General features: G+C 34.9%; 2 protein-coding genes and 1 long non-coding RNA gene across 4 annotated transcripts in view; 2 read left to right on the top strand and 1 right to left on the bottom strand.

Moving 5' to 3' along the window:
* Positions 1–8,428: 8,428 nt before the first annotated feature.
* The window catches only part of LOC137573239 (uncharacterized), a 90,241-nt gene continuing 78,055 nt past the window's right edge, over positions 8,429–20,614 (top strand). Inside the window, exon 1 of the mRNA XM_068285113.1 lies at positions 8,429–9,034. The gene's annotated coding sequence lies outside the window, so the exon portion shown is untranslated. The remainder of the gene's footprint in view (positions 9,035–20,614) is intronic.
* LOC137573240 (uncharacterized) lies at positions 9,038–10,206 on the bottom strand. The gene is made up of 3 exons (XR_011031844.1): positions 9,696–10,206; positions 9,243–9,279; positions 9,038–9,183 (listed from the first exon to the last, which is right to left on the bottom strand). It is a non-coding gene; the product is annotated as an uncharacterized lncRNA (long non-coding RNA).
* On the top strand, positions 15,484–16,910 carry LOC137573360 (exopolyphosphatase PRUNE1-like). Of its 2 annotated transcripts, XM_068285289.1 has the most exons (3): positions 15,484–15,626; positions 15,736–16,183; positions 16,249–16,910. In XM_068285289.1, coding segments are annotated over exons 1-3 (510 nt in total). In that variant the 5' UTR covers positions 15,484–15,566; the 3' UTR covers positions 16,251–16,910. The 2 variants fall into 2 exon arrangements, with proteins under 2 accessions (XP_068141390.1, XP_068141389.1); XM_068285288.1 differs by having other exon boundaries at positions 15,736–16,910.

The following is a 20,614-nucleotide window of genomic DNA, read 5'->3' as shown; positions in this document are numbered from 1 at the left end:
GTATATCCACCTCAAATGCAAATTAGAATTCAAAATCTGATTTTCGATCTGTATCTTTATCTGTGACCAGTCAGAACCTGTAAACACTAAGGTTGAAACGTGTCGATGGAGTCTAAGGACATCATCAAAAGCAAAAGGTCGTGCCTCCGTCAAAGCGTATAATTTTCTCTCTGTTTGGTTTGTTTTGTTTTTCTTTCTCTCTCTGTCTATTCTATACTCTACCCCAGAGATTTGTAATAATAATTTCCTTTAAATTTGTCATCAAGTTCAAAACACTTTAGCAGATAAATATATATAGATTTATTAAAAAATATTTTGCCTTATTACAAATAGCACTTGTCTTCGATATATATTGTTGATTCTATTAGTTTATATAAGATAAATATAAAATGTGTGCGCACTTTTCTTAGAGAATGATTAAAAACAAGGTAACACACTAATGATTGAGTTTTTTCTGATATATTTCAGTCTTTTTGCAAGGGTATAATAAAGAAGTTGTTATTATTTTGGATCGATGGTTCTTTAAATTCAAATTTTTTTTTTTTCAAAAATCCGTTTTGATATACGGCAATGTAAATATTGACCTTAAGAACCTTTGTAGGTCTAGTGAATTGATATTTTCGTCAAATGAGAGATTTTTTTATGTTATTTATCAGCAACATAGCCCAACTGTTTCTATCTCTTTCTTTTTTATGCAAAAGGCCGCTAAGTAGGTAAAACGGATATCCATTCCGGCGCAGTAGATAGATAGTAAAAATAACGAAATAACTTAGGATAAGTACCACAGAATTTGTCGGATATCTTCAGACTTTGACAGTCTCGGAGGAGTTTGTAATTATCAAGACGGATGGACGAACGGCCAAATTAACGCACGTGCTTCATATGGCCGGAACAGCTCCCCTTCTTCGATAATCGGTTGAGACATTTAAGAGTTCACACCTCACAAATAAACGTTCTTTTGATTTTGATATACCAAATCCTTATATAGTCACATTAATCATTGTTTATTTATTACATTTCTTTTGTTTTTCTTTTCTGGTCAGTTCAAAAACGAATCATGGTGATAATCTCAAAACTTGACTGCTAAATTTTTGTTTTGCCAGTGTTGCTAATTGCTGGCCAGCGGGCGCTTCTGATGGAATTACGATGGGTTTAAAAGCTGATTTAAAGTGTTGCAATTTACGCATTTGAGTTTATTTGTTGGTTATATTTTCCATGAACCATACTGCATACATACATATATATGTACATATGTAGGTATATGTTGTGTCTGGGTTGGGCCAAGGGGGCGGCAAAAAAGGGGTTTAAGCGTTAGTTTCGTTGCACAGTCAGTTTGCACAAGTTTTCCTGCTGACTTTTTAGACTAAAAGTCAAATATTTCATTTGGAAATTCCTAGCGACGAGGCGGGAATGAAATGTGAAAATTTCTAAAAACGACAAAAAAAAAGAAATAAGAAAGATCGAGTGAGAGAGAGGGGTAGGCGGAAACCATGTCGAAGTGGAAACTGAGGGTGGGCAGGAGCACGCCTACTCTGCCGATAGCAGTAAAACACATTTTTCTAACTCTACACTTTGCTCTGTTACCCCCTAGACCATGGCCCATAGCCCCTTCTAGTCCATGGCGGCTGCTTAAAAACTATAAATTAAGTTTACAACTTTTCCGCAGAAAGTTTTTCGCTTTTTTTCACCCCACGCCATGTCCGGCCCCCACCAATTGTTGTTGTTGTTGTTGTTGCTTCTATTATTTTCACTGTTTTATCACAGTGTGACAAAATAGCATGTAGATACTTTGTGAGTGGGTTTTCAAGAAAGTGAAAGAGTGAGAGAGTGCAGGAGTTTGCCCATAAGGCCAATCAGTGCTCTATATATAATATCCCCCCTGTCTCTGGATATGTCTTTAACAATAAAAATGTATGTCAAACGGCTCCAAAGTAACTTTGACATCCATCATTTGCCATCTTTGCACTTTGTTGACCTTTTTTGCAACTGACATGAACAAGTTGGCCCATCACCCGAAGCGACCTCAAGCAATCCACCTATATAGATAGAACCACAGTTCAGGCAACTACCGCCCTGCCACCCTACGACCCTACCTACCAGCCTACCTCAAGTGACAGCTAATCAAAATGTCGCACAAAGTTCATTAACAACATTTTCCAGTCAATTGTCTTGTCAAGGTGCGGTGAGAGCTCAAGCATACATACATACATATATATTTCTGCAGCAATGTATTTATGTTTGCACCGCCTCCGCATGAACCACCCTGTGCAAAAATTTCAACCCCACCTGCTTGCAGCAGTAGCAGCAGCTGAACTAGCAGAAGGTCGTTGATGTCGGTGGTTCAGTTTGTTAACAACTTGGCATAAAGTTGTTTGTCTTTCACCTAAGCGTGTCGATGACATGACAACGACTACCATTTCAACTACACTAGACACAGTGGCTGGTCTTTTGTGGAAGGCGTTGGCCGAAGAGGGCGTGTCAATTTCATTGCTAGGCAAATCAGCAAAAAACTTAACGAACTGTGGTTAAAATTGAATACAAAATAAACAAAATGTTAAATACATCAATATCCATTGATTTGATTAAACTTTTAACGCTTCCGATAACTAATTTACAAGGTTCATTTTTGCATTATTTTATTTCAATTGTGTGAGTGTTAATAATTTATTTTGTAAATTTGTAAATAACTGTGCATAAGGTTTTAATAATTTAAAATTTTAAGCTTATATTGTTTAACAATTTCTAATAAAGTATTTGTAAAATTTAAAAATTTTTTAATTTTAACAACTTTTTTAAACAAAAACAAAATGGTAAAAGATACTTTATTCATTTCATTGGACCAGAAGTTTAATTGGTATATTTGGTTCAAGATTTTTCAGCTAGTCGATCTCCTATTCATTTGGTCGTTTTCCATATTTCTATCCAGGCTTAATTACTTGACTTTGGCTTTGGATCCCAAAACAATTTGCCTCCTTACATGTTCGATATGGCCAATGTTTTATGAATCTAATTTCTCTGGTTTTATTTTATTTGTTTTTTTTTTTTCCTTTTTGTTTTCTCCCTCTTTTCTACTTTGGTCTTTTGCCTTTTGCATGTTGGACAAACACACAAAAAAAAAAAATTGCTAAAAAAAAAAAACTACAAAAATAAACGTACAAAACGAAAGCTGAGGCTGAGCTCCACTCGATATTTATATGCACGCCATCAACTGCATAGATTATTTTTGCATATGAAATGGCCAAAAGGGTTTTGCACTCGCATGTAAAGCACGCAATACGCACACACACACACACACACACACAAGCTATATATATATATGTAGATATTTATGCCAAACACATACATATATACAAGCTATATACAGGCATGAGGATTAAATGGTTTTATAGGGCAAAGAAACCTATTTTATATATGTACATTATATATTTTAATCATACATATGACCTTAGCTTGAAAAATTTCAGATGATTTGGTCATCAGTTGCAGATTTTCTCAGACTAAAAGTTGTAAAAAAAAAAAAAAACGTCGTCTGAAAACTCCTACGAAATGCCAAGTCTTCCCTATGAATGGGTTTATTCTTGCATGTTTTGTAAAAGAAGACAAAGTGAGACAACAGAGAAAAAGACCAAGAAAAGCCCAAGAAACAGGTCAAGGATATGCATATGTACATAAGCTTGAAAGATACGCGACATAAGTGAATAGGGCAGATCAAAAGTTCACCAACTTTAAAACGATTTATGCATTCCATGTGATAAGTAGTAGTTCTATGGCAATTGAGGAAGTCGCAATTGTAGGCTGACATACATAACTAGTAAAAAAAAAAAGTTTTTAAGAGCTCCATAACCCACTTTGCTTACTTTGAATACTATGGAACTCTACGAACCAGTATGGTAACATGAGAAGCTATCATGTTAATGGAGAAATTAGTGCATACATTTTCGTCGCAGACCTTTCCTTAACCACCTTTAGGCCACACAGGTGAAAAGCAACAATACAGCGTAGGGACTGAGAGTGACTGCTTCTGTCATCGCCGTCATTATTTCGGATGCCATTGTCAAGATGCACAAATGAACGCATAATTGTTTACACATGAATACATTGAGCAAATATTTACCAACACATTCGGTGTCGCCCATTCCGTTCGCCATTTCGCTATCACCCGCAACCGCTTCAATGCTGTCGCCCATCATTATCATCATCATCAGCAGCAGCAACAGCGGGAGTAGGAACAGAAGCTGTAGCGGATGAAGAAAGGAGAGGCATTTACATTTGCATTTGCATCTGCATCTGGAATCTAGAATCTGGTTGGCATTGCCAAGTCAAAGAAGGTCCTTAATCTGCTTACCTTGGCGACATCTCTTTTCCTCTCTATCCATCTCTTCTTTTCGCCTTCGTTTCTTTTATGTTGATGTAGTTGTTGTTGTTGTCATTGTCGATGCACTAAAGAAGTTGCTGAGTTTGCCAAGCTTTGCTTTAATTACGGTCCCTCGACTTTGAGAGCATAAACAAATTGCAAAATTGTTTATGGCATGCAAATTAATCAAATCTCTTTCTCAATTAAGCCCAACCAGCAACTGACATAAGGGTAGCCTGCTTCAGGGCCAACATAGACGTCAAAAAGTGCATCGTGAAGAATGACCCAAAGCGAAATTGCTAAAGTTAGCCTCCAACATGTAACATCAACCAACCGATCAGGTTAAAATGTGAATGTCCAACAATATTAACTTTTTCATATCCCATTTAGCGTATTATTTTGCATGATATTTTTCAAGTTATTACGGCTTCATAATGTATTGACATAACTCCTTCAGTAGTGTAATTTTATATTGGACATTATTACATCGGAAGTGCCTCTTAGGCTTACCGGAAGGAAACTCTATAACCAAAGTATATTTCCAATTACTCTCATGTCTAAGGATGCATCAACCACAATTTTGTTCTGGACATTTGACTTTGGTTACACTTGCTTTTTAATTAGCTTGACTTCCGGTACAAAAAAAAAAAAAAGAAGTATCCTTGAAGTGAGTCCTGTCTGATGCAAGAAAAATTAAAGAAAATAAAACCGGATGACCAAAGTGATGGAAGGATAAACACAGGTAGGCAAATAAACGGACTGAGCTATGACGAACGAAAGGATAAAAGGATACTGCCGTCAGATGCAGATGTACATACATATATGTACATACATACATACATACATATGTGTGTCCGTATGGACAGATCATATCATGTATGTACATCTCTTGACGCACTTTCTACATAATTAAAATGTATTCGCAAATTGTTTTTCGCTCGCTTGTGAGCGAAGGAAATTGAATTAAACTTAATTTAATGAACACATTATAAGTATCAATAATATAAATTGTTTAATTTGAATTTAAAACCGTCCACCGCCGCCCGAGGGCAAAATCATAAGTTATACAGAAATCCTGGCATATCGAAATTATTGATTTCCTTAATTGAAAACGAGTATTCTTTTGTGGGTCAGCCGGCAAAAAGCCCGCTCACCTTTATACTCTATGCCTCCAATTTCATTTGTATTTCAATTCCGATTTCCATTTCCATTGATAAACTTTATCAATATTTGCATAAAATCGTTTTCTTTGTAATTTATTTCAACCAGTAATAATGTGCCCTCGAGGCACAGATATATTTACATACATACACAAATATACCTATACATATAAAAGGGTAAGCCTAAAAGAAATTTGATTTAATTAGAGGCTAATTATCGGAAGGCCATTTATTCATTTCTCCAGTGTTTTATGTCAAATTCGCTTATTGTCTGTTGGGTGTTGTCTGTTGTCAAATTGTCATTTTGTGTCGGTGTTTGTGTTTGGTTTGTAAGTTTGTCAAACTTGTTGTTTAATTAGCATAAATCCATGTTTTATCATTCCCTTCAGATGCAACACACATACATCTACACATACATATGTACTTACAAACATACAAACTTCAAAACACACTCTGAAATGGCCAAAAGACTAAATGCTTGAAATTCAATTTCAACACTTCAATTTCAATTAAATTCCTTGAGCCCCAAGATGCGATGGACAAGTGCTTATCGTATAATGCTAATGGAAGAAATTGCCATAGAGATTTCTCAAGGATAAGCAACTGAAAATGAGATTGAAATAAATTTTAGTTTTATGTTGTGTGAATCTATAATTGCAATAATTCAATAAATTGTCATGAACTTGTTTTAACTTGTAAAAAAAAAAACATTTTTGTAGCTAACAGCAAAAAGAAATGGGTAAATATTTACTTACGTTACTCGAGCCCAAAACGCGCTTAAACTACATAATTTTGGTATCAAACGAAAGAGAAAAATTCCACGAGCACTACCTCAGATGCGCCTTGGAGTTTTATTTCGTAGTTTTTGAGTAATTAACAAAAGAAAATTAATATTTTAAAAAAGCTGTTCAAATTTGAGATGGTGTTGGCAAATGCCGAATTTTGGATACTCGAATACGCGGGCTTTTTGAATCTTTTGTTCGCACTATTCTCAACAAACATAAATATTGTTCAGTTTACAATATTTTTAAATTTTATAAAACAAATATAGTTCAGAATACAATATTAGGCTGCTCTGGCAGCCTCCTCCTCGACTTTAGAGTTTAAAATTTTTGGCTACCAGGGCGGTCAAACAGCGCGCCAAATGATATATAGCGTTTAACAACACTGAAATCTAGCATTAGCCGATTTTTCCACTTTTCAACACTGAAATCTGGAGTAACTTAAATAAATATTTACCAAGAAATATTTTAAAATGAATATAAATTATTTTAAATAGTTTACAAACACTTTGTAGTAACAAAAATACATAGTTTTGCTGAAATTGTAGCACACTGTCGTGGCAGAGCAATGCGCACGTTTATTAACATTGTAATCGAAAGAACATAGACAGACATTTTAAAATGAACAAATCTTTGTGGATAATAATAGAAAATTTAAATAATTTTCAGGTTAAACAAAGTAGAGCATGAATGCATGAATACACTTCCAAGACCAAATGAGTTATTCTTCGAAAGACTTACAACTCATTTTATCTCGTATTTGAGATTCGAAAAACGAACAGAATTTGTGAGTAGTAAGTCAAGTCTATTTAAAGAAGAAAGGACTCTTAAAACCGAATTGAACTCGATTTTCACAATAAAATAAAAAGTATTCAAAATAAAATTGTCATATTTTACGTATTGAGCTATGTATTTATCAACTAGACACCAAAACAAGTAGCAATTTAGAATAATTGAGAGTGGAATTAATATCCTAGCCGGAATTCGTCCGAGCAATCCGTTTTTAAATCAATGAAATAATCAATGATCTGCGTATATTATTGTCAGCACTGATGGAAACCTATTTACCTAACCTATGTCCTCAATCTACTTGTCTTTTCTACAATATAATAAGAATTGAGTTGGCTCAAGTGCTTTAATTACTGGATGTGAATTAGATTGACGGCAATTTTGAACTAACTTCTTTATTTTCTGTACACGTAAGGTTATTAAATGATCACTAGACTGAATTTTTAACAGAATATTAAGACACAAAATGAATGCACATAAAATAAGAACTTGAATAGTCACGAGTCAACTTTGTTTAATATGAGTTGTACTCTATTTTATTCGCTTTCGTTTGACTAAATAATACGAGGAACTATTTCTATTCTATACTGGGTTCTAGTTTCTTTCGTTCATCGCATTTTTTTTTAAATCATTAAAAAGAAACAAATATTAAATTTATGCAGAATTGGAAAGGGGACGAGGTTTTAAAATGTTTATTTCTAATATGTGTTGTTTTAGTTTTATTTAGTTTATTTTAATAACTTATTATTGTATCGATTTGAGTTAGTTATAAGTATCAAAAGAGAATTTCAAGGTAACTTTGATGGAGATTGGTTAATCTTCGCCTTCACATTCTTTAAAAAACTTCATTCACAGTTGTATTAGTTAAGTAAAGTTCTCTATAAACTAGTTAATTCCGTAAATTTGGTAACAGATTTTGAAGTTGAAACAACAGATAAATTTGATATATAGAGTCTATATTATAGACTTTCCAGCTAGATCCTGTTCCTGGCATTCATTAACTCCAATCTTATTTCGTATTGCACAAGGTTTGGTCCTTGTTGACCACCAGAGTATGTTTTCTATATAATGAATGAATGGCACTTCTTTCCTTCAATCCCGACTTGTCTATTCGCGCATATATAAGCGATTAACAAACAACAAAGAGAACAAAATCACCAGCTGGCCAAAGAGCAAAATCCGAGCCAAGGTCGTTGTTGGTGTTGCCGTTTACTCGTTTTCTCTCTCGGTTTTCACCTCGCCGTGAGAAAACTCACCATGGCTGGTGCCACAAACCTCCAATGTGGGTAGTAAGGTCCTTCGCTTTGCGACTCGACTGCGTTCAGTCAAACGTTGAACTCCGTTGCTGCTGTTTGTGTTTATCAGCGAAACAAGGAACATAAAAAGAATACACAGAACAGTGGCCCGAGAGAATTCGACAAAAACTAAAATCTTTCGAAATACTACTACTTTTGTTTGACCGAACAATTGGTCGGCTGATATTTCATTATCCTTTTTAAACGTGTGGCGTGTGATTGTTTGTTAGTGTTTTTTTTTTTTTGTTTAATTTTTTTTTGTTTCCATTTATGTGATTTACGTGTGAAAGCTCAACAAGGAAGAAAATTAATAATAATAATAATAATAATAATAATAAGCAAAGGAATGAAAAATATGATATGCCAGTGCCGGCACAACAGTGCGTATGATTAATATTCAATTATCATGAGCAATGGCCAATGAATATATAAAGCATGAGCATCGTAATGAGCAATCCATACAAAGTGTTCAAAATCAAATAAAAATCCAAGTGAATGAACATTAATAAGTGAACAAACAACAAAAGAAAGACCAAGACCAACCAGGCCAAAAGAATTAATCAGGCAAAAAATTAAATACCAAGAAAAAAAAAATACAACAAAAAACAAAGTGCAACCAGTGAATAAAAAAAAAAAAAAATGAAATTTAAAGCGGTTAGTAAATACAAACGTTGTTTATTATTATTAAACATTGCGTATGCAATAATAAAATGATTTATAGGCTAGTTGCGCGTTTACGTCCTTTTGGCTTCCTCTTACTTTTGATATACTCTTCCAGAGATCGGGGAGGCTTATAGAAACAACTAATAATATTTGTGTTTTAGTTATTCATTTTGATCATATAAATATATGTTATACTTACTTGCAGATAAAACAAATCGGTCTATACTTGCAATGGACTGTGAAGATAGATTTTCATATTCAATAGGTTTTTGAAAATGTAAAAATGCAACTGCTTCTTATAAGATAAAGGATTTTGTGGATTTACGAATACTAATTATAATATTAATTAACCAAAAACATCGTAGAAAGAAGAAAATTCCAAAATTTAGAAATTCCTAGCTTCAAAAGGAAAGAAAGCTAGCTTCTGAACTTAGAGAGGCATATTATATAATTTAATTTAACAAATGTAAAGTTTGCGAAATTAAACTTGAATTTTAAGTCATTTTTTATATACTTAATGCTTTGCTTATTAAATATCATCTAATGAAACTATACTAATGAACCAAAACTAATTAAATTCGAAACAACTACCTAATCCGTTTTAGATCAATTAAAACTCAAAAATAAACCCTTGAGGAAATTCAACTCTTACCCGATAAACAAGCGCTGCATACAAAACCAATGTCCAAGACATTTTTATGGCAAACACAGGTTGGCCTAAAATCGACTTGTGGTTGTTCGGGATAATTGAATTGAAATCTCTCCACTGGCGACATTAGAAAGATGCCAAGCAAACGTGTCAATAGGCCTTCGAAGTCATTTGTGGAATAATAGAAACCACCGGTCAAACCAGTTGCCTGACGCCAAATCGAAAGGGTTTCACTACGGTCCAGTATGCAGACATCTAGGGCTACACGTGAGCTCCTTGCACCATTAAACATATGCGTATAGTTTGTCAATTGATTGCTGCCCGGATTCGTGGCCGTGACAATGAGAACACGTGCCTCAATTCTCAAATGTACACCTTTGGCCAAACCGCTTTGTATTTCCCGACGACGTCGCTGTATATAGCAAAGCGCTTTACCTATAGCACCGGCCAAAAGGCTAGTGGATGCATTCTGAGCATTCGAATTATAATTCGCTTTCTTAGCATCACTTCGCATTAGTTCAGCTATGCGTACTTTTGTAATATAATCAGCGAAATCGAACACATCCAGAGCATTTTCCAGGCAACGTAAATTCAAAAGTAATCTGTCCGGTTGAACGAGATTGCTAGAAAAACGAATACGAGTTTTGTTATAAAATTTATATGTAAGAGTACATCAATTTCAGATATATCTTACACGGAGAGCCGTGAGCAAGCCACATAAGCCACTTCATTTTGCGATCTACCTAATAGATGTGAGCTACCCAACAAGGTGACTGCATTTATCACCCCAGTAAATAATTCAGGATTACTTCTTATGTATGGCTGATTAACATCATGATCCAATATGATGACCAATATATCCTTATCGATTGGATCTGTTATAGAATAAGATATATAGAGATATACTTATTCATTATATTCAAACATTTTCATTAACAACTTACTTAATTTTTTCGCTTGCAAATTTTTTAGTTCTTTCAATTTAACCGATTCGAAATCGAGTTTCTTGCCTGGTGCCGCCTTTAATTTCTCTTCTCTCTTCTTGTGACGCTTCTCCTTTTCAACTTTCACAGAAATTTCCAGCGGACGCTTAATATCCACATCAGGAGGCTTTTCCACATTTTCGGTCACATTAACAGAATTAGATGATGTTCCTGGTTTTGTTTTTGTTTTTTTTGTTGCTTTTGTTGTAGTTGTAGTTGCTTTTGTCGTAGTTGTAGTTGCTTTTGTTGTAGTTGCTTTTGTTGTAGTTGCTTTTGTTGTAGTTGCTTTTGTTGTAGTTGCTTTTGTTGTAGTTGCTTTTGTTGTAGTTGTAGTTGCTTTTGCTGCCGCTGTTGTTGCTTTTGCTGCCGTTGTTGTTGCTGTTGTTGCAGTTGTTGCAGTTGTTGTTGATGATGCTACATCCCAATCGTCAAAAAATGTAGCAAATGATTCAGCATCGTGTATAAATACAAAATTTGTCTCCGAATGTTCATCCTCCATTTTGCCTTATGCGATTGTGCAAAACAAACTTACACTCCGTCTACCAGTTTTTTCACTCAATGCTTTGACAGAATGATAAGCACAATTTATTTCACACGGTTTATCGATAAGAATAAATGCAACTGTTAACCGAAGGTGCGATAACTTAGCCTGTGCCGTCCCTTTTAAAATGACATTGGATTTGACGTTTTGACTGTGCTTTAGAGTTGCCGAATGCCCAAAATATGCAACAGCTCTGGCAATTTCTCAAAAAAATAAATATTTCAAATATTTATTTTATCTGTGACTAGTTATTCTTAAATATTACAGATAATCAGGGCTAACTTCGACCGTGCCGAAGTTTGTATAATCTTGCAAGTTTTTTGTTACTCATTTCATCTTAAAAGTCTAATGGACGGCCTACAATCTTAGCATGCCAAATAACGATGTTGTTGCTCAAAGTCACTGTATTTCATCGATCAATCCTATGGGGGCTATATGATATAGTCACCCGATCTTGATTAAATTTAGCACAGTCAATTACATCAATGGTAAACTGACCAATGTTTAATTTCAAAGCAATTGCGTAAAATGTAACGAAGTTATTGACAAAAGTCACTGTTTTCGATCAATCGTCCCTATGGGAGCTATATGATATAGTCACCCGATCTTGATCAAATTTGGCAGAGTCGTTTATAAGTGTAAAAAGCTTACTAATATTTCACGACAATAGCTCTGAAAATAACGAAGTTATTAAGAAAAGTCACTGTTCGTGACTTTGCAATTTGTATGGGAACTATATGATATAGTGGTCCGATTCGGATAAGTCCGAGATATACAACCCCTGCAGTATATACAAGCTTACATGCAAAATTTTAGCTCTGTTGCTCTTACGGTCTAGGAGGAGTTTGCGTTGGTCCAGACGGACGGACAGACGGACATGGCTATTTCAACTCGTCTCGTCGTGCTGATCAAGAATATACGTTATATGGTCGGAAATGCTTCAATCTATGCGTTGCACACTTCTGACCAAAATTAATATACCCTTTTTGCAGGGGTATAAAAAAAGAAAACCATAAAAACCGCCACAGTCGGACGTCTATAATAAGTGGCCCCATTTTGAAAAAAGCGGGGAAATAGTTTTCCCCTAGCTCCAAAAAACCTCTATAAAAGTCAAGAAAGGAAAGTGTGACAAACAGAATTATATATATATATACATATATATATATGTATATATATGTAAGACATATAAAACAAAGTTCTTGTGAGTAAAGTCAAGCCATTGACAGAAAGAAAGAAAAGGAGACAGAAAACGGAAGGCACACACACACAAACAACCAGAAGACCCTACATGATTTATAAGGCACATTAAATTGAATATTCAACATAATGTAGCATTTAAATGACCCACGCACAAGGCAAAGGTCTTTGGCATAAAACAGAGGAAGAAAAAAAAGATATATACTATAAGCATGTACATATACAGCTGCGAACTTAAAAATAGCACCACTTGCTGAGGTAATGTATTCAAAGGATTCCCTAGGCTTATTTTAAGGTTCTAGGAACATGTGAATACGTTTTTGAACGTAAAATACTTTGTACTAATGGAAGCAGAAAAAAAATTCTGTCAAAATCCAACGTTTTCAAAGATTTTTACAAAAAAACTTGATATACTCAAAAAAATACCCGAAACTAAAAATAGCACCACTTGCAGTATTTCGCGAAATACCGTATTATTTACCAGGGTAGCATTGTAAAAAACACTTGTTCAATCGACCCTGGATCAAAGTCAATTTTAAAAGCACTTTTAGAAAAAAAAATCCAAAATATTTAAGAATAATGGGTCGCGGTAAACACTGTTCTGTTGAAAAGCGAAAACTTATCCAAACCCTGATTTTGGAGGGAAAATCTTATCGCGAAGTTGGAAATTTGGTCGGATGTTCCAACAAAATGATCCGTAATGCCATAAAGTTCAAACCCAAGCCCGAAACTCGCGGACGAAAGCCAAAACTGACTCAGCATGAAGTCCGTCGTTTAATCCGAGAGAGTAATAAGGATCCTTTTAAGGCTGCAACTGATTTGAAAAAGGACATCAATGTGTCAACCAGTGTCCAAACAGTTCGAAAATACCTTCGGAAGAACAATCTAAAAGCTTGCAGCCCCAGAAAGGTTCCACTTTTAAACGCCAGACACATTGCTAAACGTCTAAAGTTTGCGAAAGAGCATGAAAATTGGCCTTCCCAAAAGTGGAGAAACGTACTGTGGACTGACGAAAGTAAGGTTGTCATGTATGGTGGAAAAGGCTCTAGAGCATACGTCCGGCGTCCACCAAACTCGGAATTCAACTCCAAATACACCCTAAAGACTGTAAAACATGGCGGATCCAGTGTCATGGTATGGGGCTGTTTCTCCTATTATGGTGTCGGTCCAATATACTGGGTGAGAACGATTATGGATCAGCATGTTTATGTGAATATCTTGGAGACGGTGATGCTACCATACGCTGAGGACAATATGCCGCTAATATGGGTCTTTCAACAGGACAACGACCCTAAGCACACCAGTAAGAAAGCCAAGCAGTGGTTCTCAACGAATTCTGTTAATGTAATGGAGTGGCCGGCACAGTCACCAGACCTAAACCCCATTGAAAATCTGTGGTCTGACATCAAAAAGGCAGTTGCTGTTGCAAAACCAACCAACAATGAGGCGCTTTGGAAAGTAATCCAGGAGTCCTGGAGGAAAATTCCGGTCAAACGCTGTCAAGACCTGGTTGACTCAATGCCAAGACGTTGTGCAGCGGTTATTGCCAATAATGGCAATGCAACAAAGTATTAAGTTTATTATTTAATACTATTTTTAATATCTAATCATAACTTGTTCATGAATTTGGTTTTTTTCTGTTATTTTTTAATTTTGAGTAAATATTTGAAAAGTGGTGCTATTTTTAGTTTCGGGTATTTTTTGAGTATATCAAGGATTTTTGTAAAAATCTTTGAAAACGTTGGATTTTGATAGAATTTTTTTTTGGCATCTATTAGTAGGAAATATTCTACGTTCAAAAACATATTCACATGTTCCTTGAACCTTAAAATAAGTCTAGGAATCCTTTGAACACATTACCTCAGCAAGTGGTGCTATTATTAAGTTCGCAACTGTATGTATATAAATATATGTGCCGAAAGTCGGCCTTGAAGGTCACTCGATAAGTGACTTACACGTAAAGAAATCAAAAGCAAAAAAAAAACAAACCAAGCTTTGTTTAAATGCCAACAAAACACTTAAAGTTTTTTCTCAAGCAATACCAATTGAATTTCCCTTATACACAAAGAAGCGCGGGTTCAACTTTTCTTCATTCGCATTGGGTTAACACGCGCACACAAAAATATTCCAAAAACTTGGAATGTGTGCAAAAGTAATTTACCAACACAGGCACTGCGAAAGCATCATAAATCACCTCCCCCTCCACCATGCCACTATAGAGAGCAAAGAAAAAAACTTCTCAATAACCTCCAGCAGAGGAGGGAGTGCGAAAAAACTACAGAAACTGACACAAATCGTGTAAGCGCTCTCAGTGTTGGAGAGAGAAATGCAGGGGGACTACAGAGAGATAGAGAGATACGCGTTACGTGCTCAAGTCAAATGTCAAAAGTCAGCCAATTTTAGTAACATTTTGACAGACAATAATGCCCATGCATGGCGGGCCACACACTTTCTTTTGTTCCTTTTATTATGGTGTTTTCACAACGTTTTACAACACTACAAACATCACCTGTAGACAAATTGCGCAAAGTGGCGACAAAGCTTCAAGCTATGCCAAAACAAAACAAATAAATTTAGCCACTTTTTGGAAAATCCCAATAATATTATTTATCAACATTGAGTAAGCTAAACGAAAAGTTTGAAAATTATATTTGCAATGACTGAAAAAAGCGGTAACCGCCATTTTTTTTTTTTTTTTTTTTTTTTGTTCATCTCGCATTACTTTACATACTTGGCCATATGATAGATGTTGATCAAATGATTGATAGACACTTTGTATGAAACTATTCAAGATAAATCTTGGCGTTTGTAATTTTTGTTGTTTGACAAATCTACCACTGATGTGCATAACAATTTTTTACAATATTTTCAACGATTTTTTCACTAAAGTTAATAAATTTAGCTGGAAAACATATACATATATATGTGTCATAATTTAACTTAAAAAAAAAAAAAAACGAGGTCCAATAAGCTGACACATAGTAGGCCTGTAATCTCAAATCGATTTTCAACATGCAATCGTTCAGAAAGTATTTTTAGTCCTCAACTAGTTAGCATACATCACATTCATTAATTTTTTTTCGTCTCTAAATATTACAAAAAAATATATTACAAAACACAAAAAAAATACAATCAAAAATAAAGTGCAACATAATGGCGATGGCGATGGATTTCTTACGCTTTTTGGCCGACACGCGGCGTCTACTTGATTGGGTGAGCTTAAGCCGTATGAGTGTGTTTGCGTGTTTCTGTTTGTGTGTGTGTGTTGTGTGTCTTTCTCTGTGATGTGTCTGAAATATGATTGCATTCGACAATCTTGCAGAGTCCCGGCGAAAATGTGTCCGACCTGATGTACATAGCTCTATCGCATGAAAGCTGCGACCTGGATTCGGTGGTGAGCACTTTGGCCATTGCTTACCTTCGTTTTAAGAACCGTGGACTATTGGAGCACAGTTTTCTGCCCGTACTAAATATGCTGCGACGCGACTATCCAACCAAAACGGAAGTACGTTTTCTCCTCGAGCAGCACAGAATCACACAGGATGGACATTTAGTCTTTCGCGATGATGTGCCCGAATGTTTGCTATTGCGCTGTCGCTTCATTCTGGTCAATCATCATGTGAGTCCGTTTCACTATTGCGCCGAGGAGGTATACGATTATCGGGCTTTTCAAGGTGATGCCGCCCGCTTACCGATCTATTGTCAACGCGTTATGTATCCGATGCGTGCGTGTGCCTCTTTAATAACGGAACGTTATGCCGATAAAACATGTAACTATATAAAGATCCAATGTCCAATGGTATTCGATTTGTTACATGCAGCCGTGCTCTTGCAGAATCGGAATTTTGTTGAAATACCCAAGTCCACGCTGCCCAATGACCGTGACTATCAGATGCTACAGTTTCTTGAGAAACATTTGGGTAAACTGCAGGCAAAGCAAAGGACAACATTGTATAATACAATGGTAAAGGCTCTCTTCGATCTAAGTGCATTGACATTGCCGCAAATACTGCGACGTGAATTCAAAATACTTCGTGCCACAAATGGTATGCGTCTAGTGCGAATTGCCCAATGCTGTTTTCCCATGGCCGTTACACGTTTCATTTCCTATGAGTTTGCCCAATTGGCATTGCAAGAGTTTGCCGCCGAACATGATTGTGATTATATAATGCTATTGGGCACAAGCATGCATCCAAGGGGAGGTCTTGGCGTCAAAGAGTTGGCCCTCATACCTCTGGATGGATTACAAGATTTGGAAGGTCGTCGTATTTTCGAGCATTTAATTATCAATTTAACTGTATCAGCCCGTCCATTGCTTCGTCTGGAACCGCATTGTCATTTAGATTTTATGCAAGGTGCCTTCTTTTTGTAAATGTATGGAATATTGGCTTCTATGATGTACTTTATCTAATGCAGCGTATACTCTACGATTGGGTGTCTGCAGATGTATTTTAGCCCACCTCAGAGAAATGGAATGATGGAGGAGGAGGCATGATTATATGCATGTTGAGAATAATGTTATTTTGATTGTGCTAATAAAAATATTTGTGTTGTAGTTTTATTCTCAATGATAAGAACAATCTAAATTTTAATATCCCATTATAAAAGTTACTTTTTGTGTTAATAAATTTATTAAACATATTCGGTGGAATATAATTTCATGTACATTATAGAAGATTGTAATAACTGTATTTTATATTTTCCATACCTACGTATAAAAATAAGTATGTATACTAACTAGCGTTTAAATTCAAGAGTGAAAGCAAACCTACCTTCAATTTCTAAACAAATGTGAAATATAATTCGTTAATATTTATCATATGTACACATACATACATATGGAGTATGGGAAATTACCGCCTTTTTTCATCACACACATTAATATACCCTTTTGAATTGAGTAGAAGCAGAGGAAGAGAAAAGAGAAATGACAAGGTTAGCTCAGGCCATTAGACAACGCATTAATCTAATCATATGAGTGTATATATGTATGTACATTTACAAGAACCAAAAATCATGAACTCAAAAATGGAGTTTTTCAGAGGAATCGTTCTCTCTCATATCCACACACCTACACAAACTCACGCACACACGCATTTGCAAGTTGATTTATAAGCGCGCTGATGTCAGTTACGTGCAAAATGGCAGCAAGTTTTTGCTCCACGCACTCTTACTCACTCAATAATGTTGCTGTTACATTGAGTAGACAGCAAGAGAGAAAGAGAAAGAGAGAGAGAGAGAGAGAGAGAGAATGATATAAAGGTGTAGCTTGGTAGCCTTTTGTGAGCTCAGGTTAGAAAGGGATTTAGCCATTGGTGGGAGTGGGGAAAAGAAATCTTCCCAATGCGCAAATTGCTTGCAACACTTTTTGTGTGCGCCGTTTGCCATTTTTTTGGCTTTTATAAATCGTTTAGATTCCCCCATGACATCCCCAAATAACGCCCACCGACCAACCAACCAACCAACCGACCGACCGACCGACCGACACCTTCCGGTTACTGTTGAACTCCTCTCTCCTTCAATGTGTTGATAACAAGGCAACAACAACAACAACGATAAATTTAAAAAAAAAAATCACCGAAAAACAGGAAGCGTCGTCAACATTGTCGAAAGCTTCCATTATGCTCACTCAAAATACATCCATCAAGCAAAATCATTTTGACTATATAACCAAGGTACATACATACATATGTATGTATGTATGTATATACATTTATCAACTATATACAACTATGTATGTATGTATATACAGGTATAGCCTATTTATATATAAATGAGTAGGTAAAGCCAAAGGCTAAATGTGTTCTTGGTACTCTGAGTACTCTCATTTCTCTTCTTTTTTTTTTTTTTGTATTTTTTTCCTAATTGTTACTTTTACATTTTCTTTTCGTTTTTCTTTCGTTTACTATTGCATACTTTTGTGCGCTGTTGTACGTCAAGTAATGAAGATAATTGCTGTTAAGCGCATCTAAGCGGATTTTTGAGACACCTGACACCCAAACTCCGACACCCAACTTTGAACACCCGACACCAACACAACACCATCCAGAGCCAGGGCATTATTCCACTTTCATTTTATATGCTGCTCGTCCTTCCGGTTCAGGCACACACAAGAAAGAGTTAAATATACAAACATACTAATATACATACATATACATACTCCTTGGCGAAAAATATAAACGTTTTTGTTTCTTTATTGTTTTATTGATTTGTTGGCCACCAGCTAAGAGGAGCACTAAAATACCTTAAACTAACATATCGTATACGATATATAATAATCAGATGATTCTCAGAGCAATTGCTTTACCTGAAAATTGAATTTAGCAACAACAAGTCATACAAAAAATGAATTGGAATCGAAAAAAACATTAAATTATCTCTAGTTTTTAGCTGAGAAGCGACTAATAAATGAATAATTTCAGTTCAAATACATATTTTAATCCACAAAAGAATGCAAATATTGTAATAGGATGTATCTCTTTATTGTGAGACCAACTAGCAAAATCCATTTACATGAAAATGCGCATGCTATGTAAATGGGTGTAATAACAAATGATTAAAAAGTTTTCTTTCTCTTGCTGTCTGTTTTTTTTTTTTTTTTTTTTTTATTGCATTTTGCATTCTTACGTTTTGTAATTTGCACTTTGTGACTTGCATTAATTAAATTCCTGCAACAGTTGACTCTACCTCACTAATTGGCAAACAACAATAAAAACGCACACACAGAGAGAGAAAGAAAGAGAGAAAGAGAGAAAATGGGGAGTGTTGAAATGGCTGAATGAAAATAGTCGTACAAATTGTCTTCAAGTGTCTGAGCTAACGAGGCGTATGCGTAATATGAATGAATAAACCAAACCGACAAATCACAAGTTACATCACAGATTTTCCAACAACTTGACTTTGCGTTTTTTATTTTTTTGTCCTCTTTTATTTGGTAAATGACAAGTTTCGTAGCCGAGTTGTTAATCTTAAGACTAAAATGTGAATCGTATTGTCCTCAATGTTTGTCCTTAGTGTCGGTGCTCGGCGTTTGAGTCTATGAAAAGCCATTCAACTTAAGGCCGCTTGCTTTGCATATTTCTTCCACTTTCTTTCATTTTGAAGTACTTATTCTGTATATACCCTGTATTTAAATAGTAAACGTTACGTCCTAATTGGCTGGAAGAGAACATATGTACATTTGTGATTGTTGATTCGACTTTAAGGTTTCATTTCGCTAGAATAATTCAAGAAAATTTACAATTTGTTAAACAACAAAAAACGTTCTACTGAAAATACTGAAAAATTACTAAAATATTTATCGAATTTGCGCTTAAATTTTCAAGAAACATACTTAAATATATGTATATTCCAAAAATTCAAGCAACAAAATTGAAAAAAATATTCTTAATTTACCTTCAGAGTATAAGAAAATCGGCGTCATGACTGGAGAAAGTCCGTTTTTTGTCTAACTTGTTTACAGGCGCCAAATTATTGTGACAGACGCTAACATTTATGACAAATAAGTAAAGTAGGCAAAAGAAGGCAGAAAATTACAGGAGGGAGAGATATCTATGTAACAGGTATATATAGGCTTTCTTACGCTTTCTTTTTTTTTTTTTGTTTCCTTATTTTTTTGTTTTTTTGTCAGTTTTGGTTCATTTGTGTTTTTTTTTTTTTGCCCCGTTTGTTTTGTTGTTGTTTTGCCTTGGCATAAATTTATTGTGTTCGTATTTGCATAAATATTTTAATTTGCATTTCAACGAAAATGAAACGAAGTCCTACAAACCATAATCTATGTACAATATGAATATATATAAATAACTCTATATATATGTATATATAGAGAAAGAGAGGCTCCATTGTTTCGCTATTTATTTGTTGTTGGCTATTGTGTTTTGTGCGTGTGTGTGTAAGTTTTCAAGCTCAAGTATGCATAAAAAAAAAAGAAAATACAAATGGAAATACATAATAAGCAAGTAAAATGGAAATGAACGACAACAAGAACCACAAGAGAGAGTAGAAAAAATAAATAAAAGAGCAAAAATATTGTAACAAAATTGTTTTTTTTTTTTTTTTTTTTAAATTCTTCATGAAACTAGAATTTGAATAACAAATCTAGTTATTAAGGCATTATAATCTAAAAATATAATAAATATGAATAATTAATATATAGGTATACACACATACTTACATATGAATATAATAACTAGGTGATAGTA

Source organism: Drosophila tropicalis, unplaced genomic scaffold (assembly GCF_018151085.1).
Source record: "Drosophila tropicalis isolate 14030-0801.00 unplaced genomic scaffold, ASM1815108v1 contig_4, whole genome shotgun sequence".
Lineage (NCBI taxonomy): Eukaryota > Metazoa > Arthropoda > Insecta > Diptera > Drosophilidae > Drosophila > Drosophila tropicalis.
Note: the sequence above shows the minus strand (reverse complement) of the source record. Positions and strands in the feature narration are given on the sequence as shown.